This window comes from Lampetra fluviatilis, chromosome 43 (assembly GCF_964198595.1).
Source record: "Lampetra fluviatilis chromosome 43, kcLamFluv1.1, whole genome shotgun sequence".
In the NCBI taxonomy this organism is placed as follows: Eukaryota; Metazoa; Chordata; class Hyperoartia; order Petromyzontiformes; family Petromyzontidae; genus Lampetra; species Lampetra fluviatilis.
In genome coordinates, this window is record NC_136317.1 from 1,043,835 (window position 1) to 1,071,787 (window position 27,953).

At 48.4% G+C, this 27,953-nt stretch overlaps 2 protein-coding genes across 6 annotated transcripts in view; one reads left to right on the forward strand and one right to left on the reverse strand.

Moving 5' to 3' along the window:
• Positions 1-3,174, forward strand: part of POLD3 (DNA polymerase delta 3, accessory subunit) — a 40,627-nt gene extending 37,453 nt beyond the window's left edge. For 2 of the 4 annotated variants that reach the window (XM_078876065.1, XM_078876066.1), the window contains exon 14: positions 584-3,174. In XM_078876065.1, coding sequence (XP_078732191.1) covers positions 584-700 — 117 coding nt within the window. In that variant the 3' untranslated portion in view covers positions 701-3,174. The remainder of the gene's footprint in view (positions 1-583) is intronic. The other 2 variants (XM_078876068.1, XM_078876067.1) reach the window with 1 other exon arrangement.
• Positions 3,175-8,247: 5,073 nt separating this feature from the next.
• On the reverse strand, positions 8,248-27,891 carry LOC144946983 (chordin-like protein 1). 2 transcript variants are annotated; one of them, XM_078876070.1, is made up of 11 exons: positions 27,710-27,891; positions 23,764-23,879; positions 21,327-21,420; positions 18,441-18,595; positions 17,783-17,876; positions 16,729-16,826; positions 14,726-14,927; positions 13,676-13,879; positions 12,133-12,384; positions 10,075-10,182; positions 8,248-9,957 (listed from the first exon to the last, which is right to left on the reverse strand). In XM_078876070.1, the coding sequence occupies exons 1-11, from the start codon at positions 27,807-27,809 to the stop codon at positions 9,758-9,760; spliced, it is 1,623 nt and encodes a 540-aa protein (XP_078732196.1). In that variant the 5' UTR covers positions 27,810-27,891; the 3' UTR covers positions 8,248-9,757. The 2 variants fall into 2 exon arrangements, with proteins under 2 accessions (XP_078732196.1, XP_078732195.1); XM_078876069.1 differs by having other exon boundaries at positions 18,441-18,615; positions 21,326-21,420.
• Positions 27,892-27,953: the final 62 nt, after the last annotated feature.

The following is a 27,953-nucleotide window of genomic DNA, read 5'->3' on the forward strand; positions in this document are numbered from 1 at the left end:
TAAAGCATCCCCTCTGCTACAAACTATGACCAGTGCATATTATACACCAGGCCACATTAGCCACATTGGGACCACTATAATTAATTAATATTGGTTGTCAAAGCCTAAATATGCAATTATGGGACCCCTAACATGAATATGTCAATGACAAGAATCATTACAGGACAGAACAGTATTGCATCCTTTATAAAGTACTAACAAAAACATATTGGGGTGCAGGGCCTGGTTCTAATATTTGAGAAATATGCGCTTAAGCTTTTTTAAAATCTACAGTCATAGTAAGGAACCTCCGTGGTGTAATCCGTGACACTGGACTTGCAATCCAGAGGTTGGAGTTCTATTCCATCTTACGATGCGGCAGCTAAAACGTATAATTGTAACTAATCGATCATTTTTTCAACTTACCGGTGAACCTAAAGAATAATAATTTGTGTATTGTTAAGCCTTTGTACACTTAAAATTTTTATTTGTTTGGCTATGTCGGGCGGTGGAGGGTCCTCACGACAAGACTGGCCAGGTAATTTTGGGGCTTCACCAAAACTGAACTCTGAACCCTCATGGAGGTGTGTCGCCTTCCTGTCAGGTTCCTCAGAAGGCCGCTCGAAAGACGGAAGGCGGGAAGGGGAAAGACCAAAAGCCTTCTCAACAGAGCAAACTCGGAAAGCAAACATCCATCATGGGCTTCTTCCAGAAGAAATAACGTGCGCTGGAATGGATACTTCATGCGAATAGCGATCGAAATGGTGAGCGTGCGAGGCTGTGTGAGGCTGGGTGAGGCTGGGTGATGTTCGGTGAGTGACTGAGGCTGGGTGAGGCTGTGTGAGTGACTGAGTGCCTGTGAAGAAGCTGTGTGTGGTTGGTTGAGGCTTTGTGGGGCCGTGTGAGTGACTTGAGAGGCTGCGTGAGGCCGTGTGTGAGGCTCTGTAAGGCTGTGTGAGGCTGTGTAAGGCTGGGTGAAGTTGGGTGAGTGACTGAGAGAGGCTGGATGAGATCGTGTGTGCCAGATGAGGCTAGGTGAAGTCCGCGTGAGACGATGTGATGGCGTTTAGGAGGCTGTGTAAGACTGGGCGGAAAAGTGTTCATTTTTAAGACTTGGCAATGCATATGTCATCAGCTGTGCTGCCATTCACATTATCTTGTTTGTGTGTAAATAAAAAGGAAGTGATGATGGCAACTGACGTGTAACGGTTTATCCTACTTGATCTTGATGGTTTGTGGGTGAAAACATCAAATAAGCTGCTTCTTCCACACGCGTTGGTCCCACTCAAGTGGGGTGTTCCGCTCTCCTTGCCAACCTTCTCCACGCTGCCCTGTCCTGCGCTATCTCTGCTCCTCGGGACACCATGTCCGATCGAATAAGCAGCTGCATCTCATTATAGCTGTTTTTGCAATTGTTGATGTTGGATTAATTCTACTGTTGTGATGCTCGTAAGCATTTATTTGGAGTCAACTAAACATCGTACGGTTATGTTTTTGCCGTGCAAAAAACCCCATCATGCACCGCAGGGTGAGATTGATTTATTATTATTGTAGTCACATGAGAGAAAGCAATACCGTGCCTAGTCTAACTCGCTTTGAAACTGTTGGATTTGTTATTCGCCAGGCCAGGACAACTTGATGTGGGCTTTGGGGCGCACTGAATCTCCACCGGTTACAAAATGAATGTGTGAGAAGCTCCCAAAAGGAGTTCACAAGATACCACCATTCACTCTCTTTCCCTCTGTGATTCAGCTTCCTTGACCTCATTCATCATCAGCCATGATCAGTCCACTGCTGTATGAAGGCCTCTCCAAGCTGTCACCACCCTTCACAATCCACCGATGGAGCAATCCGTCTTGCACCAGCTCAAGTGTTGATTCTTACCGCTGGTTTCATCGCTCTATATCATCCCCGGATGTCCGATTTAGACTCCTTCATCACCAGATTTTTTAAAATCCTCTTCACTCGCTGGCCCCTCCAAACACTAAAATTATTTGATGAATCATCCAGTCCACTCCCAAGATCAACAGAGTTAAGATTAAGGATAAGGAAATTGCATTTGTTGAGTGCTTAAATTCCTTGATATGTCAATGCGATAGGAAGCAATATTATAGCATGGCACAGGGTAGACCTCTGAAGGGGAGGGGTGGTGGATGGAATGTGGAGGGTATAAAACAAAGATAAGATTACACCCACCTCCTTAATCTTGATATTTTTTTTACAAACCTTCAAAGAACCTCAATACACATTACGCAGCCTGCAGCAACGTGTACCACAGCCGTATGGAGAGAGCGGTTAGTCCAACAACACGCTTGTAAGTGCTCTGATGTGTTCTTGGGTTGTACTGCACAGTGTTCGACTCGCCCGACGTTTCCTTACAAGTGCTAGAGTTCAGTCGCCGAGCTTAACAGCTAAAACCTCTGTCGTGTTACCGGTTTGATTCCTACAGCATTCTGATCATTTCTGTGTGTATAATCCACATGTCTTCCTATGGATGATGATCATGACACCAGTGGAGAAGAAATGTTGCTTTGAAGGTTTGGGCCATTTTATTTTACAAGGCACAATACCCTAAGGAAATGCATTGCAAATGTGAGGTAGGTGCGTGTTAGACTGCTACATTGAGTCTGTACTGAGGTTAGCACACAACCATTCTAAGCAGGACCCTTCTAAATAAGTCTTGAGCTTCGGTGAAGCCAGAACTAAAGTTATATTTGTATTTTATTTAGTACTTCCTCTCCTTAAAGTCAAGAGAGTGATGTACACCACGTTGTACGCTTTGAAACTCAAATGTCGTGAATGATGGTTTGAAGTCCCTGTGGTTGGGCATGGTTATGAAGAGAACACTGAATATTGGTGACCCGCTAACAGGAAAACACACCTGTGATGTCTTTTCTGTTTTGCTGCACCGTGTGGTTAAAACACGAGTGGTCAAAAATGTCGCAAGATCGAGCAAACGCTGTGTGCAGATTAAAATAGTTGATCTTAAGCAGTGAGCCTTTCAAGTGAGCGAGTAACAGAGAAATATTGTGTTTATTCGGGAGGCTGGACGTTGCAGACAATTTCGATGCTAGGCTGCGATCCGTCATAGTCGCGTGTGTTTTCGTTTCTGATAATAAACGCCTCCGTTTACTAAAGAAGAGAGCCAGCTTTTTTGTTTGGGTTCTATCGCGAGTTTGCAGCCATGCATCTTGTTGTCAGACTTCGGAAGCCAAGCGGGCTTGGACCTGGCCTGCGCGTGGGGATGGGTGCCCACCGTGACACGTTACCAAATGGACAACGTTGAGTTACAGTTCTGTTGAAAGCTCTGTGTTCAAGAAAATGCTGGGGCTGCCCTCTGAACCTGCGCTCCCCCTGATCGACGCAGCGTGGGCCAGTGAGTTACTATGCTGCATGCTTTTAATTGCCATCCCATAGTGGTTGGGGAAGGGAGGGAGGGGTGGGTGGAGGGAAAAAAACCTTGCCCGACTTTACTACCATATATATTTTTGCACCATAAATCTTGATTTTTTTTTTTCGAGTAGTAAATAAATCCCCGAGTTCGATTGCAATTTTACAAAGCGCGCACAGAACGGTCTCGAAAATGAAAGCATTGTGGGTCTGTGTCGCATAACTAACCGAATAATCGGCCCTCCTTAACCTGCTCAAGTGATAAAAGTGGCCACGGTTGAGAAAGGCGTAATGGGGCAGAAATGCCGGCTATAAAGACTTCGGTGAACGGCAATGAATCCAGGCAATAATCTACGAATGGGGTTCAAATCCCCCACACTGACATGTCTTAATACCTGTGTGCCTGTGTATAAGCATTGTACTTTTCACCCTGCCTGCGATGTATACACACACTTGTTTCTATGCTGAATTGCTGGTTTGACTAGGAAGTTGAGTTTAGGTTGGATCTTTCAGAGCCAAGCTGCCCCAAGGCAATACTTGGCACAGTTAAAAGCATGATGACGGTGAGTGTGCGTGTGGGGAGTGGTAATGCAGTGGTTTGCTTCCTGTGAAACCTGAATTGTGTTCCTGGTGATGGGCAACACCAGTGGCAAGCTCTTCCCAAATCTGTCTAATGCCTCCCCTAGGTCGACTTGGAATGAAATTAACAGCTGGGATAACTGAGTGTGGTCCCGGTATGCACTGCAGCATCTTATGTCGTGTTAACATTAATGTGTACTCGCTAGCAGCACGCCAGCAGCCTTTAGAGCTACACTGGCGAGCGTTGTGTTTGTGTATTTTTGTATAAACTGTATATTGTGGGGTGGTATAGCCAGGGCCACAACCACGCACCTTTGTCTCCCCACTGCTATTGTTCACACGCTGCACCGGAATACTTATTTTTAAGGTTGAGTCGACTTAGGGGATGTCCACAACTGGTTCTTGATATCACCAATGTACTGGAATCAAAACTCACGTCGTTGGGTTCGTAGCCACCGCGTGTTGGACTGTCGCGCTCCCGTGTGTGCGTGTGTCGCTCCCCACGCACCTAACACCACTGACGATTATCTTGACTGGGCCTGGGCCTCCCCTGGGTCGACTCGGCCTCAAATGAGTATCTGACGCGATGTGTAAACATCGCCACTGGGTGGACAAAGGCGGTCGGGCGTGGTGCTGGTCACTCAATCCGCTCGTGTATCGTGTCGGCCTTCATAGGTGCTCGCTAACAACAGCACTTGCCCCAACAGTCTGTTAAAGGGGGAGTCTTTGTCCTTGTCCCATACACCTACATGAGTAGACCGCACATGCATACAGCCGTGCGTAGCTCCTGCAAAGCGACGTGCTTTTGAGAGTGCTTGCTGAACCTCCACGCTCCTTAATGAGTTGACATTCTGCCCCCAGTCGCCGCCAGTGAGAAATAAATAAATTCAATGTCTGACTCGTTGGGCCAAGTCATGTGAGGCTAATGAGTTTACATTTCACATTAGTGGAGCAACCAATACCGCGCCAACAATTTTATTACCTAAAACACGAAAAGCAGAAACACATTTTTTCCTTCTGACTTTATAATCGGCTGCAATTTTTTTTCCATTCCCATATATAGTAAGTAGCATGTTACCCCCGAAGGCTCGGTAAACAAGTAAACATGAATTTTTAAAAACATGTTTACCATTGCAGGGTTTCATATATATGTGAAAAAAAAATCATGAGCACTGATCTGTCCACTCCTGGATGTAAACATCCCCACGTTGACACAACCCGCTCGCTGACTTGAGATGCCATCTTCTCGCGACTGAACGCATCGCTCCATTTCCGCCGTGGTCTTTCTCATGCGCGAGTTCGTTTCTTTGGCTGCCTATTATCGCTCATCTGCCCTTATTCCCTCGGGCGGGCGGGCGCGCATGCCGTGCGTTTTGTGCGTGTCGTCGTGTGCGCGTCTGCGTCTTGGCACCACATAGCCCAGGGAGGAGCGGTCGTCTTCCATGGAGCCTTGTTCTGTGTGCATCTGTGAACGACCCCGCGAATCAATTCGCAGGCTCCGGGGATGCCCCGCACGTCTCATCTCCACTCTGCTCTGTCCCGCGCTCACCCCAGATCGGCCCTTCACCACCCAGCGCCACCTCCTCCATACTTACCAACCCATCCCAAACGATTTTGGCTGTGGCCGCCTGCCGCCCATGTTTAAATTCTCCTGCTGCATTGCCCCTTTTTTACACCTTTTATTTAACTCACTCTGTTGTTGTCGTAGTATGCTCAAATATTGTAACTCAATTTTAACCCACTTCCCAATGTGGTATCGACTGCAAACTTCGTATACTTATGTCATACTGATGACAATACTATATTCTATCAAAAGAAATAAAAAAGTATTTTTAAACATTATTTTTTATATGTTATGTTTCGGCTTGGCTCTAATTGTCCACGCTCAACTCACGTTGGCTGTAAATCACCACGGTTCTTTACATTATGGCAAGCTTCGGGGCCACTTCCTGGAGTCGTGGAGTTCTGCCATTACTAGTACATTTCATAAAAGCGTGTTTTTTTAAAAAGTATTTTTTAAATATTACTTATTTTATGTTTTATTGGGAGGCCCATTGAGCTCGGCAGCAATTTTTTTTCCAGGGCTACCCACATTTTTGTCTCAAGAGATAATCGTTCCGCTTGATCACATTTTGAAATATTACCTTGACGCATGTCGGTCCTTGCCAAGCAGGTAACTGCATAGCAATATAACTTGACGCTCGTCTCGTTCGGTTCATGTTGTTAAACCTGGTGCGAACTCAAACGAGACCAGGATGATTCTCGTTTGTAAGGGACCTGAGCCACCAAATGACAAAAGCGGTAGCACATTGCCGCTTGTATCATTGTGAAGGATTCTGCTGCTGTGGTGAAGGTTCTATTAAATCTCCCAGCGTGGCAATTCACGTAATGGTGCAGGATTTGTTTGTTATCTCTTCCCCCCCTCCCGCCTCTGTCCACCCAGCAGAATAAATGGGTGGCACCACAATTAGTCGATCGGCGATAAAGTGTGGATACTCCATCTCTTCCAGGATGTCTGGTCAGCTTCGAGTAGGCCAAGATAACCTCTTGTGGAAGCCATTGCAGGGCTGCACCTTTACAGCGTGCTATCATTGTGAAAACGATGATAGCAAAAAAGGTTTAAAAACATCTCATGTTTTATCTTTTTAAAGACTGCATTTCGTAGTCAGAATACGGTAATTTGGCGTACGCTGGAACGTAGGAATTTAATTTCCCGTATTTAGTTCCAGTTGATAGATTTATTTGAGTAATTATTTTTTTCTTAGATGTGTTTCTTTCATCCATTATTCGTCGTTATATATTTTGCTTAAAAATATTCCACGAGGGAGCCATGATCCCAGGGCACCTCGTCTCGTCTCCACAAAGGTTGTCAAGTTGCGCTCCTCCCCCCGGGTTGAACCTCCCTCCTCTGTGCGTCACTCAACTCGCCCGCTCACCAAACCCTCATCCCCCTCGTCCCACTCACTCACTCACTCCTCTCTCTCCCACTCCACCGCATTTTCCACTCGGAAAGAACGTTTACAAATTCCGCAACGTTTATTCGTGTCAACATTTCTTGTGTCTACGAGCGAAACGTGTTTCTTTCCTTCCCTCGTTTGTTCAGTTTGTGTTTTGTTCCAATGAGGGCTGCCTCCATTTAGTTCCATGCAGCTCACTTGACGAGTGAGAATTGTTAACTCCCCAGTGATTGCGTCTAATATTCGCGCAAAGGTTGGTCTTTCGCTATTAAATTAAACAGAACTTTTTATTTAACCAGGTAAGGCCCACATAATGACCGACTCATTGCGATTGGCATTTGTTGGCTTGATGTTACGAGCTCACACCACCATAAACAAACCACATTGTTTAACTAAAGTGAGTACCTCCCTCTGAAATACGTGTGGAGCTGAGTCAGTGGCACGGAGCCAGTAATAGAAATGCCACATCCCCATGGAGGGTACCAGTCTCTGCATATAATAGCCACCGTTCACTTTCCACTAAGTGGTACAAATTGTACTGACCATGGATGGATGATGGGCTGAGTTGATTCCTGGCCGGTGTACACAATGCAATCAACAGCACAGCAGGATGTTTATGTAAATATGTTAATTTTGTGCAAACTATTTTTTAACTTTTTAATTTACATAAACAATCACTTCTGGCTGTTTCTGGGTAACCAGCAGCGTGTACAAACGTTTGATTACTAATGTACCTCGCTCAAACTGTTCGATGGGGAATATGTACTTGCGCCAAAATATTTCAAGTAGATACTTTTAGCTAAAAGGTAAAAACTTCTCATAAAATGTAGCGAACACATTCATGCTTGGATTGTTTCCAAAGAGGTGGCGTTTCTGAAAGGGATTGCTTTTATTAATAACGGCCAGCACAAAAAGTAAATTAGATTTGCGCATGCATGAAATAACTGGAAGCGTTTAAAACTATACTTGACAACTTCTAGAGAAATCGCTTGCGACTTTACGTGCGATTTGATCGTTGTCCGGAGAAAATTTCAACAATGAATGAATTGAACGCATTTGTTGTGTTCGCTTTGTAGCCAGGTAACATGCTGACGTTGGAACACCCCCTGCGTCAACGGTGCCTCGGCGGTTACATTTCGATTTAAAGCTTTCGTGACTGCAGGGATTCATCTTCTTGGTTCTTTCGGTAAAGTCACGTAGAAGGGAGATAATAAAATAATAAAACATAATAAAATAATAAAATTCTCACGACGTTTCGGCCACAACGCAAGCAGCCGTCCTCAGGTGAAGAACAGGTCTATCGGAAAGATTCAGACGCTGTCTTTCCGACAGACCTGTTCTTCACCTGAGGACGGCTGCTTGCGTTGTGGCCGAAACGTGAGAATTTTATTATTTTATTGTTTTATTTTTATTATTTTATTATTTCCCTTCTACGTGACTTTACCGAAAGAACCAAGAAGCTGCCTCGGCGCTTCGTGCTCACACGGGCCATAAACCAGCTCGGCCCGTAAACTCCGCGTGCGGTTAAAGCCTGACATCGACACTTGTGTCCCTTAAAACAGAAACACGGGGGGGCGAAAGGCGGCCAAATGAGTATAAAGTCATGTTAATGGATGTAGAATTTCTGTCATTTTCATGTATAGATGTAAAACATTTTCTCTCCATAACCAAGACCACATGTTACTTTCGGACCGTGTCATCCGCAGCAATGCGCCGTGCTCTGTTGACGGGGGACGCCTTCGCTCGATGAGGCTTCATCGCCCGCTCTCTAGCTTAAGCTGCCGTGAAGTGGAGCCGATTCCAGTTTGCATTCCCACCAGGTTATCGCCAGGATTCCCACGAAGGTGCCCGTGCGTGGCTGGGTTGAAGGGCGAGCACCCAAAGGCAAATCCAGGTGTTCACACAGCGAGTGTTGCACGGTCCGACTGGCAGAGTGCCGTGAAGTGCGTGTGTCAACATCGCACGAATAAATGTTTGGGTTTGATGTCAAAGCCAGCCCGTAGGCTTTGATTAATGGCTGCGGAGACCTTGCTGCGTGTCTCGCGTTTCACTTGCAGCGAACGTATTCGTCATTGGCACACGGAGGCGCCCCAGGTTCGGAATGCGGCGGCGTTCAATGATCGTCGCTTCTGTCGTCCTCGTCGAGGTCACTTCTGTCGAGGTCGCTTCCGCCGTCGTCGTCAGCACAGCTGCGGTTCCCCATTGTCACTGCCACCACCGGCAATCGTCATCATCGTCATCAGCGTCATCAGCGATCTTCCATCAACCATCACCAACAGCCAGAGTCGTCAGCAATTATCACGACCATTAATCACCATCATCATTAATCGTCCTTATATGGCATGATGAAGAGCGCTATAAGCCAAGGCAGCAGTATGACCAATTGCATCAGATAGATCATGCTTGTGTCTTCAAACGGATCTTTAAAGCCATATTCCAGACTAGCCACTACCCCTCTGTATACGATTAATTGCATTACCACCAAAAAAGCCTCATGTGAAGCAAGTAAAACTAATTGACTTTGAAGGGTGGTGATGAAATGAATGGGAATGTTTTGGAACACCCCAGTATACTTGATCTGTAGTTGATGACAAATGCATCACGTGGCGTGTCTCATGTTGAGTCAGCCTCGAGACCGACCCCTCAAACACAACTCGGACGGGTCTGCCAATGCACAGTCCTCTGAACATTTGGAGTCTGCCGAGCAGCAGTTAAATTAACAGCTCCATGCCACACGTTCGAATCGCACGCGTGTACAAATCGTATGTGTATTTGTCTTGACACATTGGACCTATTGAAAACATTGAAAACGAAGCTTTCTAACCCTAACCCCTGCGCGCGCGCTGCGCATCCTAAGCGAGCCCCATGATGCACGCGAGAGACCCCCTGGACACGACCCTGCCGTGACCCCCGCGCCCGCCGCACTCGTGCTTGAGCGGGGCGAGCGCTCGCAGGAGTTCGTCGGCGCGGACCGGTGCCCCGCACAGCTTGGCCGCTCCACACTCGCCCACCCGCGCCTGGGAGGCCTTCTGCCGGAACTTCTTCCATCGACCTGCGGCGAAAGCGGCGGCAAAGAGCAAGCGGCGCAGCTCGTCAGAGTCGATGACCCGGCTATGTACGGCGCGGACAAAGTTCAACACGCGTGCTGATCTGTGCCGTTCGCTCTCACTGTGCGTGGTGCGTGCGAGCAGACGCAGCGTCACTCCGGTGTCTTGCCGATAGTCGCCCTCAAACTTCTGCTTCTCCATCGGCTCCACGTTCATGTCCAGGATGATGCCTACGTGTGAACGATGCAGGGATAAAGACGATGGGAGATAGAGAGATACATTATTTGTTTCGATATCCTATTTGGCAAAGCTGTCTGACTAAAATCACCCAGCATGCACCTGATACTAGGCGCATGACAACAGTACCACTGCAGTTTAACACATTTTTAAAATTATTCTACGATAAAATTCCCAAGACTAACATTCACGAGGATCCTGCTTTTGGATTACTAACCAGTTCGTTGAATATAAAAATGTTTCAAAATAATAATTAAATAATCGGCTGCCGTATGTCAATCCGTGACTGAAGGTTTTTATCCCAATCCGTGTCAGTCTTGGGGGGTTGTTTGACCATTCCGGTTCGGTGAAAGTGGTGCACAGGACCAGTTCGCAGCTATGGATGGGAATAGAACTCGGGTCGCCGGATTCATAGCACCACCGCGCACGACCTGCTGAACCACCACTGTGCCCCCGAGTATTTTTTTTTTGAATGTAGAAAAGTGTAAAACCCACGCACGAGTGGATATCAGAGGGAGGCCACGACATATAAAATGAGCATTGCACCTTTAAAAAAACACAGGCCATGTGCATCGGGCCAAGGAAATGCGTTTAATTTACAAAATCAACACTTTGTAGATTAATGGTTTAAAAGACCACTTTTAAGAAATATATGCCAAAATTCAATCAGGCGGTCGCTGGTTTGTTATTTTTATGGAAAATGCCGCTGTTAAATTTTAATCAAATTACCTTGAGAGGAACTCAAATGGCACATGAATCGGAAACTTTGGCAGCAATTAAACTTTGTCCAAGTCCATTATATTTATGTTTAGCAGAAGTAATTTGAAAATTACTTAAGCGAGCTTGTCCTTGGAAATGTTACCAATGATCTGTGCGGCTTATGTAATGTAAACGTAATGTGAATAGGCATTTGACAAGTCATTGGGACACACCATCGCATATTTTAAATGTGAAATATGCACAGATGACAAACAACTAAACCAAGTTCCCCCCGTAGCCTGTTGGCACAAGTGTTGTTAGCGACAGCCTATGAAGGCCAGACATCCCTACAAATAAACAACCACAATCAGACACGTTCACTTCTTCCACCCTGCATCAGACACTGTTTTATAATAATATTTATTTGGGAAAGCCTCACTGAGTTTTGTAAATGTTTTTAATGCGGGAGGAAAATCAGTACCTGGAGCACAACTCCACACTTTCTGTACTGCGCACACCACAGGCGAGCAGGCTAGAAGTCTCGCACTACTATCCTGCGCACCACCACCGCCACGTGCAGTTCATCACCGAGACTCACTGCAGAGGTGCTTTCACACGGCTCCGCCACGCGCCGGTGGTGTTTAACCACGGTGCCGTTTCCCACACCGCAGCTCCTCGCGTTAGCGATCCTTTTCCTTCGTTTTGTTTTTCATTTTTTTTTGCCAAGCCGTGCCTTCCACGTGTCGTTAAAATTATGAGCGCGATATTGCGAGCACTGCACATCTGGTAGACCATTTGTGGTTGCTCTTTCAGCACGGCTTTCACTTTTTTCTTCTTCACAATTTTGGTTGCGGTTTGAGAGAATGTTGTGAAGGCTGCATGCTATGTTGCAGCAGCATCATCATCATCAACGACCGGTGGCTTCATGATGCATTCAAAATATAAATAAGGTACAAATATTTTAATTTCTAATTTCATTCACATACTTCAAGATAATGCAGTGTACGATGCGATCTCTAAGTCAGTCAACCTCTTGACATGCTGGCAATTGGCCAGAATGTCAGCCTATTATTATATGTATTTTTCAATAGCAGCAATAATACAGGAACATGGCGAGTTTTTTTTTGCATTTGTGCTTTGAGCACCACTCCTAATGTAGTCTCTGAATGTTCTCGGAAATCGATCGTCTCTGCGGCTCCTAACACCCATCAAATCCACGAAAATACAGCAACAAATCCACGCACCGTTCTGCGTCGTCAGGATGACGATGTCAACGTCTCTGTCGGCATCAGGAACGACCGCAAACTTCCTGAGCCGCGGCGGCTGCGGCAGCGAATGCGGTGGCGGCGATCGGCTCCCTGCGTCCCCTTTGCCGCCCCCGGCCTCTCGCGGCCCCACGCGGAGCGTCGCGGTCGTCACCTCGTACACCGCCCGGTCGCCCACGTCCACGCCGCAGCCCGCAGCGGACCGATGATCTCTCTCCTCTCCGCCTGGCTCTGTAACGATGGAGCGCCATTCGTGGGGAGAGGCGTGTGTGTGTGTGTGTGGCTCTGGGGAGCAGTGGCGTAGTGGTTAGCACATTGGACCAAGAGCAAAAAGATAAGCTTAAAACTTCCCCGTAGAAGATTGAACCACTTCTACGGGGAAGTTTTAAGCTTATCTTTTTTCTCTCTCTGGATATTTGTTCTCTCTGCCTGTGTCCTCTCTTTGGAATGTTCACACTTAAATTCTAACTTAGCAATCTTTGAAATACGTAATCAACCAGGCTATGCGTTAATTGTGTGTTGACCGACTCTCTGTGTTGCATTACATCACATTTCGATATTTTGCGAGGTTATTTAATTTTAGTGTGTCTTTCTCCTAATTTTCAAGCTTGCGTGCCGTGCCACGTCGTCATCTTACTTGCGCAGCAGCAACACGTTGCCGTCCACTCATTGATATGCTAATTTTCTCTGCCCCCTCCCTATCTCCGTCCCCGCTCCCCCTCCCTATATTTAAGGGACCGTTTACAGAAACGACCCCTCTCTCTGTGCCGATATGTGTCCTCTCTCTGTGTGTCCTTGTGATGTCTGTCTGCTTGTATGTCTGTCTATAGTTTTCTAGTTAGATTTTTGTTGCTATTTCTCTTATGCCTGATGATGATTGCTTGTGTTGCAATCGAAACGTCGCTATTATTTTAATTTATTATTTTATCTTTAGACGTGACTTAACCGAAAGAACCAAAGAATAATTCCTGCAGTCACGAAAGCTCCAAAAATTACGCATGAAATCACTTTAACGTTTACCGGTTGGCTGCACATTCAGAAAATGCCTGGAGCAAAAAACACATTTTCGACTTTTGCAACTGAGAAATCAAGGGCACTGCCACAGCGGTGGTCTGCACACCGGACTTGTAGTGCAGAGGTAGTCGAAACAATGGGGGGCACGTTTCTGCAATCAATTCACGACCAAAATTCTTTGGAAAACCGGCGATTGATTGCAAAAACGGTGACCGTTCAATGTGGCTGCCGTAGATTTCCACGCGATAATTTACTTCGTTGAGCTATCATTTGTGATGTTCTCCCCGTGGTTGCGTGGATTTTTCTCCGGGTCCTCTGGTTTTCCCCTGCACATTTAGAAACGTGCATTTAGAGTATTTGGCTGCTAGAAATTTCCACGTGATAAGCCACTTCATTGTGCTATCATTTGTGGCCAGGTAGCTTCTGCAAATAAGCTGTATATAGCTCAGTGGGCCTTAGCTGGTATATGTATATTAAAAATCGTCCACCGTTCTTACTGTGCACCCACCTTGCGGGCACACCTTACAGCAGCGGCCACGCATCTTGCGCGGCGCCGGGCAGGGCATCTGGTCGTCGCGTGGGCAGTGCGTGCGGTGGCACTCCGGGCGCCCGTCGCGGCAGGTGCACGACACACATTCGACGGGGCCCAGCGGGGCCACGTTGGGCTGCCACCACTCCCCATGCGAGTACAGCCGCCCGTGGTACGAGCACGCTGCGTCGCGCATAACAGAGCAACACGCCGAGAGCAAAAGGTTTAAAAGATAAAATTTACCCACCCGCCAGTTTTCATCATCATCACCACCACCACCACCAACATCATCTCTCAGTATTTATACGGCGCCTCTCATGCAGCACTTCTTGAGATGCCCTGCAACAGGGGCACCCCCGGTGGTAGTTGTCCCTGCGAGGCTCAAGATGAATGCAGCACTGGCCAGCAAGTGGGCATGAGGCTGCCAGTCGGGGGTCATGTTGCTATGTGGCTTTCCAATGACGTGATCCGTGAACAATTTGATCAAATTTGTACAACGACGCCGGCACACATTGCCTACTCTCTTTTTGTTAACGTCGCGGAAATCTTTAACGTCCACTTGGAATCAGAAGGCACATAGTAATTTATGGTCAATACACCCGCAGTATTAACTGGAGTGGCCTCTGGGCTCGAACTTGCGAACCTCTGCAACGGTGTCAATGACCACTCCCAGTTGTGCTGCCGGTGGACCGAGCTCAACACGGGGAACGCGAACGAGATTGTGTGCTGTTGCCGCCACGTGCGAGTGGATCACGCGCGTAGTTGTTTCACGCAATGTGCTGCACGTCTCGAAAGCGGCGTGACTTTCCGGCCGTGGGTAACATCAGTCGCCGGCAGTCACTTAACCTGCCTCCTCTTTGGTCGCCTTGGTATAATTCGCGTATACGGTGCGGTTCCTTTTATACTTCTGTGCCGGGGAGACATGGGCGGCCGGGCGTGGTACTGGCCACACGCCCGACTTGTGCACCTGCCCCGACAGTCCGCCCCGGCTATCGGAGGGACGGAGATTGGCGCAAGCGAGCGGGTCACCTTTGCCGGGTCGGCCCCTGCTCATGTTGAACGAGACGCTGGCGCGAGCGGGGAACAGCGACTCGCGGAGCGGGCGCGCGTGTCTCCCCGCAGCGGCCACGGTGGCGGCGGCGGCGCTGACGGAGCGCCCTCCTAGAGACCCCCCTCCTCCCCTCCCACGCGGCCTCCGCTCCTCTCCGCTGGGGCCCCCGCACGAGTGCCTCTGTGGGGAATCGCAGCGCCCCCCCCCCACCACCACACACAGCCGCGCTGTGCTTAGAGCGCTGCTTCGTTGGTGTGTGTGTGCGCGTGCGTGCTGTGTTTAGAGTCGTAGTGTAGCGGTTAGCGCGCTGCGCTACAAACCGGGGACCCGGGTTCGATTCCCGCTCACGGCCAACTCCGGTGACGATTATCAGAACCGGTCCCGGGCCTCCCCTAGGACGACTCAGCCTTAAATGAGTACCTGGTGCGGTGCGTACACATCGCCGCTGGGGAGACAAAGGTGGCCGGGCGTGGTGCTGGCCACCCACCCTCTCATCGGTGCTCGCTAACATCACTTGCCCCAACAGTCTGTTAAGGCTATACGGGGGATCTTTATCTGTTTGCTTTGCTATGGTAAGACTTATGCTTGCCATAGGAATGTGGAATGTTGACCACTGTCTCAGGGCTGTAAACAGGAGGTTAAGTACTGCCCTGTGTTTAAGACTTGCGATTGTAGCCACCTGCCCACTGCAAAGCAGAGCTGACGTTGCTCTCACTCCTCCACCGTTTTTCGTGGATGTTTCCACCGAGAACTCAAGACTGCTAAAGCGGATGAGGACCGACCACCCCATTGCTTTTCTGGGGCAAGGGAGTCACTGTGACACCGCACTTTTGCCATCACATTCAAGTGACTCAGGATTGGAGGTGGTTGAGTGTCTCCATGTGGGCTCATGATGGCCGTATCAGATTCGCCAAAGGTGCGGCATGTGGGATGTTTGGTTGAACCCCTGAGGCTGAGAGACACGTTGTTCCCCGGGATGCCTACAATAGCTGTGCCGGATGCACTGTGCCAGTACCGCTCATCTCCTGGTTGTGTCAGAGAAACCTAGCCAGCAACACCAGTGTCCAGCCAGCTGAGGCTAAGCCAGGTTTATGAAGCGAAGCGAATTTCCTGTCATCAAAATACATCACAACAAATACTTGTTTTAGTTTGTGTTTAACTTGAGCCAGGCGTGGTAGTGCACACCCTGTAATCCGGCACTTCAGAGGATAGGGTCGGGGGATCACGTAGATTATGAATTTCTCAATCCTACTGAGCTGGAAGGTTGCCAGGATGGGGCAGTACATCTGTGTGGATCTGTGCGTGGTTATCCCCTCGAATGCTCAATGGATGTTCTCCAAATACTCCAGTTTATCCTTCCGCACACAAAACCGTTCTTCGTGAAACTGACTCAACATCGCAATGCAGGATCCTCCTGAAAAAGAATGCCGAAACACAATGAGGCTTTTATGCATTACAAATAATCCATTATTATTATTATTATTACAGCCATCTGAATAGCTTAGCTGTATAGGGTCGAGTCAGAGTTGTCATTTCCTTCTTGCGTCAATAAAAATGCGGTGGTTATCACCAATGCAGGTTGCTCTAAGTGATTTACGAATATTCCACATTGCCGTGGCAGGAGACCCACCTTATCCTAACGATGTAGACTGTGATGGGTCAAATTAAAAGAGGTCGTTGAGGAGTGGGCCTGGGCAGGACACGTCGTGAGAAGGGATGATGATGGTGGTTGGTGGTGGAGAGTAACGATGGAGTGACAGCCCAAGGGTGGAAGATGCCTGCGAGGGCCCCCGCCGGTGAGATGGAGCGGCGGTGAAACCGGCTGACGCGGTGGCGCTAGGCGGATCGTTGCAACTCAGCACCGTGAAAGAAATGGCGACAGCCTTCATCCAGCGTTAGATAGATCATGGCTGATGACGACTAGAATGATGAAGTGGACGGTATGTTTGGAATGCGTGATTGTCGTGCGTGGCGTCCGTACGGCCTCTCTGTGGGACTGCCTCATCGGAGTTGTCTCCCCGTTGGTTTGTTCCAGGTCCCCTCTCTCGCTCTCCTGCATCTCCGTCTCACTCATGTGTTCTGTAACACACAGAATCAAGGTGACGGGGTCTTAGTTTAAATACACCACCACCATCATCATTATTGTCATCATCGGTCATCATCATAAGCACCGTGACCACCACTCTCATCATCATCGTCACCGTAACCATCACTCACATCACCATGAGCGTCACCAGCATTGTTGTTTTTATCGTCAGCAGCACGACCACAATAATTACAGCAAACATCATAAACTTCGTCGTGGTCATCATCACCACCACCGCCATCAACACCACAGTCATCATCATGATAACTGTCATCACAAACGATCACTATTATTGTTATGAACAGCCCTCATCATTATCACCACCGTCTCCACCATCGCCTCCATCATCGCCTCCATCATCATCAGCAACACCACAATCATCGTCATGTTATGGTCACTGATGTTGGCTGTGAATGGGAATCAAACTCGGGTCATTGTGTGTGTCATCCACGATACGACCGCTCCACTACACGGCCGCTGGCTTGTCGGGGTATGGGAATGAGTCTTGCTGAGGTTGTAGTAGGTCACTGAACAGGCAACTGGCAGTGTTACACAACAATAACAACAACCGCTAATCGTCACTAAGTGGCGGTGACGTTACCACGACGCTTGTGCCAGGCTATGTGCACGTTGAGGCCACGTGAAGTGTCGTACGGCCACTGGCAGGAGGTCACGGGACAGACCCAGGTGCCACGGGTCGACTGACTGAGATGAGTGGCTGATGCACCACCTGTGCCCCCTACTGTGCCAACTTGCTGTTCTTTAGCCACCCGGCACTCCGCTCGTTGTTGTGAGCATCGCTCCTCTGCCCTCCGTTGTTGCTGGAGGGCGACTGCCTCCAACTGCCCAGTAGCAGCGTCCTTCACGAGCCTCCTCCACAATGTCACACACACACACGTGCACACACACACGTACACACACACACGTGCACACACACACGTGCACACACCTTTGCAGACAGGACAGCAGCCCTGCGTGCCCATCACTTGCGCGGTGCAGTTGAGCGGCTGGCACGTCTTCAGTGCGCAGTACACGCTGCCCTCCTGCACACACAGGCATGGCACAGCGGCGTGCTGGACATGCCATCTCATGCTGTAGAAGCACTGGGAGGTGCGTGCTTTGAATTGCGCCGAGAGGCAGAATGAGAAACACATGGATCGGAGAGCGTGCACAGGACAGAGAGGTCGTGTTGACGGCCCAGCAAAGTCGCTTCGGTTTGGGCAGGAAACGTCGCGGGAAATGACGATGCGACTAATTGACAGCGGGAGAGTCACGTGCCTGAGAGAACGTCCACCGCGGACACTGGGAGCCTCATCTCGCGTGCGGTGGTAGATCCCGTCACCGAAAGGGGCAGCGACAGCTCTGGAGGCCTTCGTGCATCGGTCGATGGAGCGTGGCCGACGATAATGCCGAATTATTTCAAATACATCGCAATTTGCAACGTCAAAGTGTCTCCACGCCTCAGCGGGCATTGGGCAGTTCTCATCTGCGTGGCCCGATTCCAATTGTGGGAGTTCCATGCTTCCTATGGACGGGTGGTGCAATAATAGACAAGGGGGGGTGGGGGGGTGGGGGGGCATGAATGTACGAGAAGGGGCATTGCTCACCGAGCAGCCGCACTGCACGCACTGGGTGGGCCGGCGGGCGGGGAAGAGCGCCGCGCCTCCAGGGAAGAGAGCGCCGTGCTGGTGCGTGGCCCCCTGGTACTGGCACGCTCGTCCGTTGGCTCGCCCCCCGTCCTCCCTGCGTGGCTCCTCCGACTCTCCACCCCGCGATTCGAGGCCGGCGAGGTGGTGAGAGACACAGAGAGAGATGGGGGGGGGGAGAGAGGGACAATGTTACTGTTTGATATTTTTATTTATAAATTGCCGTTCTTCCAGGATCTCGTCAAAAACATCGGCGGATACTCAGCACGAGAATACGTCGTGCAACTAAAAACGAAGAATAAGGTGAAATAATGAAATAAATGTTAAACGCCATTTGCTTAATCGGATAAAAGTTGCACAAATGGACGTGTACAGATATACGAACTGCCCACATACTCAGAGTAGATCCTGAAATCTCACGCAGGAAAGTTCTAGAGTCTGGGGGCCACAAGGGCAAAATCTCGACCGAATCCTTGACCTCGGAACGCAGATGGGGTTAGGGAGGTGTTGTTGTCTGTGTGAATGTGTGTGCGTGTGAGACTAAAATCACCCGTGTAGACTACACAGAATGATTGGGCAAGTGCCTTTAGCGAGTACTGCTCAAAGCTACGTGGAAGCAGCACTCGTGATACGAACCAGTTTACCGGAGTTCAAGTCCCAACCACGGTTAATATCGGTGGCGAGTAATCGCTGAACTGGTCCTGGGCTTCCCCTAGGTTCGCTGAGCCTTAAATTAGTATTTGGCATCTAAACATCGGCGCTTGTGTGCCAAAGCTGGCCAGTTGTGGTTCGCAGCGCACCCCCTGTACGCCAGGCTTACCGTAATCGATGCTTGCTAGCGGCACTTACCCAAAGCTACACGCGGGACATTTGTCTTTGCGCGAGACATTCACATTCTATGAGGTGGTGCTGATTGTGATGAGTCGTAACTCGTTCTCAGGCGCTTGGTCTCATTATGAACTTCAATTCTCCAACAAGTTTGACCCTCCCGTGACCCCGAGAACCCCGACCAATGTTTGCGGCCTTTAATCAGTGTTTTGGGTAGCGGAGATGACACTGATTTTCTACCAGTGGTTTATGCCTCTAAAATAGGGGCATTCGCTGCATATCTTGGCTCTTTGTCAATTAGTATTTGAATGTGTTCTGAACCTCCCTATGTTGAATCGGTCTAACATGCGTATATGCAACGGTGAAATCAACATTTTCACAGGGAAAATGAGGGCTACCATGGCCATTCCTTCTTCGTGTGCTGTGCCAGTCTTAATAGGTGTTCACCGACGCTCTATGAGACCTTTGCCAATGTACTTGCATGCGTGCTTCGATATATACACGAGCCAACATCTTCAGTGCACCGTGCCATCTGGCATTTTGCTTTGAGACATTTTTACGAAACTCATTTTGGTAACAAACTATTTCTCTTTTAGTAACGTAACTGTCCCTGCCAACTCATATACACACACGCATGTACATGTGCACTCAAAAGATTCCCCATATAGCCTTAACAGACTGTTGGGGCAAGTGCTGTTCGCGAGCACCTATGAAGGCCGGCACGGTACACGAGTGAGTGGGATGGCCAACACCACGCCCGGCCGCTTTTGTCTCCCCAGTGGCGATGTTTTAAATACACTGTACCAGGTACTGATTTGAGGCTTAGTCGACCTAGGTGAGGCCCAGGACTGGTTGTGAGCGGGAATCGAACCCGGGTCGCCGGGATTATAGCGCAGCGCGCTAACCGCTACACTATCGCTCCCCCCCCACACACGCTCACACAATGACAGGTAATAATAGCACAGACAAACTCTTGAGGCAAGTGCTATTCGCAGACAACTATCAAGTTGTAATGTCACATGGGCGGAGGGGGTGGCGTCGTATGACCAGTACCATGCCCGGCCGCCTTTGTCTCCCCACTGCTGCGGTTTTCAAACCGGACAAAATCCAGGACCAGATCCGATATGACTCGCCCACCGATGTTAGCTGTGGCCGTGAATCGAACCCACGTGGCCGCGATTTGTATCCCAGTGCACTTACCACGATGCCGTTACATCCCACAAACACACGCACGCATATGCGCGTACTGGCATCAGTGCACCCGTCCAAACTTTGAACATTAATCATCCATGGTGATGCATTACCCTCCTTGCTCTGCGCTTTGCCAAAATCTCTCTTTGCATCGGAGAACAGCGATTGTAGCAAACACAGCACGGTCTGTGTTCATTCCACGTCCCTCCTTGCGTGGGCGTTTGGAGAATGTGTGCTGAACAACGTCGCATGCTCAACAGCCACCCACCTATCGACCCACCGTGCTTTTGCTGAAATGACACAGGGTGCTTCAAAAAAATGTGAACACTTCCGAGAATTTGCAACAACACCACAATAAATGTGCCACGGGGCTCTGGCGATCACCTGGAGAAGATTCCAGGCACGTGTTGACAACGATGGCGAACAAGTGGAGACTCGTTGACTTTTTGAAGCTATTCCCATTACATTTGTTATCATGTTACAGTGTACTATCCGTTCTTTTTCCATTAAAAAGATGGTCCCAATTATATATTTTTTGCGGTCCTCATAGGTAGATCTGAGCCTCTGTTACATCTATTATCCCCATATATTTGTGTTACCGTCGTCATTATAATGTTCATCAACTTTACTCTATCCGCTGCTGGAGGAAGACCTCCCCCACGCCGTCGCCATCCCTCGTGGGCCTGCAATACCGCAATGCATCCATCTACTTAGTGGGTATGGGTGTGGGTGCCAGACGGCCATGTGTCCTGGAGGAGCCTCCCAGAAAGAGTGGCGGGCTCAGTGGGATGGACGATTGTGCGTGCGGTTCGGAGGTGCCCGTCTCACCTGGGCACGCGGGGCAGCACTGCTGGGGGACGCTCACTGGGTGCTCGCACAAGAGCTGTGGACACCGCACACGTGCACACTGCACGTTCCCGCTCTGTCGCAGACACACACACACGCGCACGCGCGCACACGTAGTATGCAACGCGTTGCGGAATAGTATAGTGGAGTCCAAATGTGACCACATCTCAAGGACTCGGTCGAGCAGACTGACTCATTCGTCTCATCCATACTGAGGTCAACCACCACAATACAAAAGTCAAAGGTCCCCCGTATAGCCTTAACAGACTGTCGGGGCAAGTGCTGTAAGCGAGCACCTATGAAGGCTGGTACGGCACACGAGGTGGTGAGTGGCCAGAACCACGCGCGGCCGCCTTTGTCTCCCTAGTGGCGATGTTTACAAACCGCTACACCAGGTACTGATTTGAGGCTGAGTCGACCTCGGGGAGGCCCAGGACCGGTTCAGATAATCGTCACCAATGTTGGCCGTGAGTCGAACTCGGGTCACCGGGTTCGTCGTGCAGCGCGCTGACCGCTACACCACCACAATACTCTCACTCACTACCTCTCCCACCCACTCACCATACTAGGGGTCAAACACTTATTTTTCTGCTTCTTCCCTCGCACTGCTCAACTTTGGAATTCCCTCCTCCCATCGTCTCTTTTCGCAAGTTCTTATAAAAAATAATCTCGCTCAATTCAACCACCACGTTACACTCTTATCTATCACAACTTTAATAGCGCTGTTTGTTGATGGCCGCTTGGCGTTTTGAAACTGTGCTCGGCACAGGCCCAAAGTCACCCCATAGGCAGCGGAAACATGGAATGTCTTAATGCTTGGACTGACCAGTGGCAAGTAGTCTGTCGGACTCTGCGTAAATCTATGGATCTCTGCGCGAGTCTATAGAAGCATTTTGCCTCCCGACTGGATACACAAAGATAGCCTTAACAGACTGTAGGGGCAAGTGCTGTTAGCGAGCACCTATGAAGGCCAGAACGGTACACAATGGGGTGGGAGGCCAGCACCACGCCCGACCGCCTTTGTCTCCCCAGTGACGATGTTTACACACCTCACCAGGTACTCATTTGAGGCTGAGTCGACCTAGGGGAGGCCGGGACCGGTTCAGATAATCGTCACTGGTGTTGGCCGTGAGCGGGAATCGAACTCGTGTCGCCAGGTTCATAGCGCAGCGCGCTAACCGCTACACTACCGCTCCCCTGGATACACACACACAGACACACACACAGATACACACACACAGACACACACACAGACATACACACAGACAGACACACACACACAGACAGACAGACACATTCTCTCTGAATCACCGTGACTAACTGGCCAGGTGACTCACTGGAATCCTGGGCTTCTGCCATCGGAAGGTTGCGAGTTAAACTCCTGGTTTGGGGTTCATTCATCTCACAATCCCTCGGGGTGGGTTGATAAAATGACTACCACGTTGTGGGGTAGTCAACAGTGGTTGTCCTATGGAACGACTCCTCGTCACCACAGCAATGTGGAATTTCCACTGCTCGCTCATGGCTGTAAATGTGAGATGAGCACCACCTTCACAGTACTCATTTGAGGAGGTCATTCACTGTCATCGTCACACCCGAAGACACGAGTACACGTGTTCCCTGCTGAACAAAAACTGCTGCAAGGCTATTCAGGATTGGTGGCAGGGATGGCGGGCGGCGAATGGAGGCTTCATCCTCTTTCCCCCTCTCTTCTCAGCCCGGCATCTGAGCCTCACCGGCTTGTGAGCCCCAGTGAAGTTGCACTGCCCGTTAGGGTTATGGCGATGATATTGCATCGTACGATGTATGATCCACGATTAATCGAAAAGCACCTTTTTACAAAGCAACGCTGGGGTGTAATTATAGCCTCACAAAATATTTATTTCGAAAAGGAAAAATGTTAATTTCGTGAACAACGGTTGAAGAACTTTTTAATCTGTATTCATACCACAGAAGCACAGCAACGCACAAAATTGATAGAATAAAATAGCAAAATAAAATTACAGAGTTATAGGAAGCTGAAAATCACGATAATCGCCCTATCCTTAAATTCGATATCATATCGCAGAATGGAAAACATTCTCAATGGCATCAAGGAAAGAAGAACGATCATCGGAATGAGAAAGAGGAAATGTTTTGGACGTATTCTACGAGGGTGATTGTTTGATTAATTACGACGTTATAGAAGGAAGAATGGAAACAATAAGAATGAGAGGAAGGCCGAGGATTGTGATTATTAGCAAAAAGAAATGGGCCTTTGTGCAAATGAAGAGGGGTGGGGTGGGGAGAAACAGAGGAGGATGGAGAAGATGGCAGCCAAAGGACTTGCCGCTAAGCCAGAGCATCGAAGAAAAAAGATCATATCGTGACAAACGAGGCCACAGCAACGCCACCGCCTACACACTCGATGGTCGTTCACCTTGGAGCAGGCGCAGCGGATGCAGTGCTCGAGTCCGCGGGGTGGCAGGAATGGGTGCCATGTGTCGCCGGGGCTGTACCTCTGGTCCTGAAACACGCACTGCCCGCCGCCAGCCTCTGTGCAAAGGGGAGAGGGCAAAAAACGACACATGCAGAGGCTGCTGCCTGGCTCAGCAGCCTATGACCAATCACCTGGAATGTGCTCCATCCCACCTGATCTTGGCATCTGAGTAGGGATGGGACTGGATATCGTTCGTCATTGGATGGGTGACCACCGAGTACAAAACAGGTGCTATAAGCTGCTGCGCGATGGATCATTATCCATTATTGTACTGTACGTCTATGCTCTCAGCCTTCACCAATCTGCGCTGACCAGCAAGGTTGACTACTGTAACTCACGTGACCCGCACGGCATGGGGAGGCCCTCATCCAGCAATGAAGTGACAGATGAAGAATGTCACAATGGGTGAGGTGCGATGGACACACGTCACTTACTCCTTTTGACCCTCATATCCGATCTTTGAGATCATAATAGTGCTGTTTGTACCCAGAAAAGCCTCTGCGAGTGACAAGACTTTGAAAAGGGACCTGATGTTTGGGTTGTCCGGCCAAATTCTATTTTAAGGAAAGTCTTCCCGCGTGTGGGAGGAAACCGGAGTGCACGGGGGAAACCCGACGCATACATGGAGATAGCAGTCAGAAGGTCTACACTGATGGCTTCATCGAGCCACTGGCCACCTCCTAGCCAACTTGCAGCTCAGTTGCATTGTGAGCCTCACAAAGCCACGTGGTCTCACCAACCCTCGCCTCTGAAGCGCTCAGGTGATAAGCGAGCGCCACCACGCCCGGCTCAATGATATTCTCAGGTGATTTCCCCTTGAATTATTACCTTCATTCGCAGCCGAGTATATACGTGGACTTTGAATGACTTAGCCAATTAAATGTCCGTATGAGAAGTGTCATAAGCGTGCCAGCTGCTCTATAACTGGATATTCCTTAAGGTCCAATTTGGCTGATATGTGATCCTTCCTGATGTCTGTCACTGCCCCTTCATGCCAGATTTAGCTTCGCGTTCCGTTCCAAGAGGAAATCCATTTGCAGAGTCAATCTTAGGTTTTCCGTCCCAAGTGATTAACGTACAAAACACCTGTATTTATATCATCATGATCAATTGCCTTCCCATGCCATCGCCATCCCAAGTCAGTGCATATTTGTAAACTATTAAATATGTAAACTACTAAATGAAAACATCTGAAAACACCTTAAATAAGAGTGAGGAGATGGAAGTTCGTAATGATACTTTGAGACAGGATGATGAGCGAGTGCATCAGGGAACAGGGGCAAAGCGGAGATGTCATTTTGATATCAGAAACGAGAGTGGGCTTGGACAGGATACGTCGCTAAAAGGGATCCGGACCAACGAACGAATGAGACCGATGGAATGACAGCCAAGGAGAGAAAGTGGATGACCACTGCGGCGATGAAGAGATTACGTGAATTCGTGCATCACATCGGAAGGAGTTGATCTACAGTTATATTACTCATTTTCAACGCTTTTGTTAATCCACTGCTGGATGAGGGCCTCTCCACACCGCGTGGGTTATTCGGCCATACTTTGCCACCTTGGTCAGTGTGGGTTGGTGAAAGGATTGGTTCAGGTATCACTTGCCACGCTTGTTACCCATGGCTGGTGATTGAACTTAGGTCACAGGGATTCATAGCTGCGTGCGCCAACCGCTGTACCAACATTAATAAACAATGTCCACTTCACATCAGCCGGGCTGCTGACAATGTGCAGTCCCTTATGTTTGACTGGAATACAAACCATGAGGTAACCTGCTTTTAATTTGGCCACGATAAATCACTGTGGTAAGCTACAGTATGCACTGGGTCCTGTCACTTCTTCACCAGCCGGTACAGACTGACATGGTCAGACCCAGCATGGGAATGCTGTCATCCAGCAGTGGACTGACCAAGGAGCTGTAATTTGTATTGTTATTTTTACTATTTATTCCAGTGAAACCCATAAATACAAATTCATTATAATCGTACGTGCAATATGAGCAGTGTGGTGAAGTATGGTGAAATAGCCCCCATGAGGCACATGGCATGGTGGCAAGGACCTCATCCATAACTACAATTGTACATTATATTTTATTTATAATTTAATAGATTTGAGGACTGTGAGTGGTAGTGGTGGCCTGACAAGGCATTAATTCAACATTGCATGATGATGATGATATCACCATGCACCATTGTGCCCAAATATATTCATTAACGGGTGAAGGTTTGTGTGCGAGCTTTTGCTCATAATGGCATCACTTTTTCTGGCCTACACAAGCGTAGGGAGGAAAAATAAACCCACCTCATTGATCAGCAGCCACACAAGCACGAGGTCCTTTATGTGCCAGCAGGTATATATATATAAAAAAACAACCCACAATTTCTAAATTCCAAAAAATACAGGGGGGTACTCCTTGAATTGGCTCTCAAGTCGGCCTCTCCGGGTGAGTTTTGGCGAAGAAATGTGACCGAGGTGAAAAATGAATGAATACAAAAATGAAAACTTCTCAGGAATTCTTGAAACCTTTAACGCTGACACAAAGGGCTGCAGTGTGGCTGTGCTTTGTGCAGTCTCAGCTCGCAAGACCAAGACAAACAAACCATTGCTGTGCTTGTAACGGCGATTAACGCAGTACAGTATCACTATTTGAGCCCAAGAGGCCTTATGACTTTCAACTATAGAGCCATCAGGTTTGTTTTGGTCTTTTTAAGTTGAGATAATCACAGATAAATGACCATTATCTACACCCACGCGAGATAAATTACCATTATTTTCAAGGGAAGCCGTATACGTAGCACCAAATACGGTAGAGCAGAAACATGTCACGTACTGTAATTAAAAACTAAACATAGCAGTGCGATCCAAAAGTGAGATTAAGTAAATAAATTGACAAAAAATAATAAAATTGCAAGAACATCGTAAGATTTTAATCAATAGTGAAAACATGTCAGCGGTTTATAAATTAAATAAACTTTCAACTAGATTAGAGAGATTAAATACTTTCCAGGTATGCAAAAGTGTAGGCATTTTTTGATATTGTTGCAATTCCGGCGTTTTATTCGTAAATGTATTTGACGCTTCTCAGATTTTACAAGCTTACTGATTGCAAAGTGACTTTGTGTGTGTCGTAGTTTATGCCCCCGAATTGCCCCCATACAAATCTATTCCGAGAGCCGCCTTTGCATGCCCTATAGTCCTAGGCTATAATAAAGATGAAAAAAAATGAGGATGTAAACCACAGTAAAAAAATGTATTAGAGTATTGCAGGACATTGCAAGAGTCCTACTATATTTGTTATGGTACAGTTGAGACTTTAACCAAAGCATTACTATAACAAAAAAACCGTGTTCTTTTCTTGACTGATCAATATTTAATCGTAAAAAAACCCCAACACATTCGTCCATAACACTGTCTCAAATGAAACAAAAAAACATAAAATCGGCGACGTTTTAGGCAATGGCCCTTTACTTTACAGAACACTTTTAATCGGTCATTCGGTGTTATTTTTGTGTTCTAAATATTAAAAAGTATTCTTGGTTCTTTCGGTAAAGTCACGTAGAAGGGAAATAATAAAGAACCAACAATATGAATCCCTGCACAGTCACGAAAGCTTTAAATCAAAATTTATATATAAAAAAAGTACTTTAATCGACATCAATGAAATATTTCAGAACAAGACACATCGGGTGCCGTTAGGTCTTTCGTCTTGCTGCTTTTTGATAGATTTGTCCTCACTGCAAACCAAAGCGACATACGAATGTTGGTGTGGGGGGGGGTTGGTCTCATGCGAGATGCGCCAGCGCTTTGAGAGCGTGAACCCACAACAACCACCACCACCACCACGCGCGTGCAAATCGGAGTGCAGCAAGCTGAGAGTACTCACGTCCAGAGCCGTGAGTATGAGCCACCCCACAACTCGCGATCAACAACCACACCGAGAGGCACCCAACTCCGATGACATTCATTCCCATCCCAGTCGCCATGGTCAAGGTGGAGAGGCTTGCACGGTGTATCTGCCTGCCTGCCTGCTGTTCCCACTCTGCCCTTTATGAGACTGAGCTGCACGCAACTGGGAAGTTTGGAAGGAGGGTAGCAAGGGAGGGCAAAGTGACTTTGAGCGGTGGGGG

What these genes read in the sequence shown, in the direction of transcription:
- LOC144946983 (XM_078876069.1), bottom strand. Translation starts at nt 27,809, where the DNA reads ATGGCGACTGGGATGGGAATGAATGTCATCGGAGTTGGGTGCCTCTCG. An exon ending in CAGGGGCCGACCCGGCAAAG is followed by an intron (nt 13,880 to 14,725) that starts GTGACCCGCTCG and finishes TGCGCGACGCAG; the next exon opens with CGTGCTCGTACCACGGGCGG. An exon ending in CATCCTGACGACGCAGAACG is followed by an intron (nt 10,183 to 12,132) that starts GTGCGTGGATTT and finishes GTTCACACGTAG; the next exon opens with GCATCATCCTGGACATGAAC.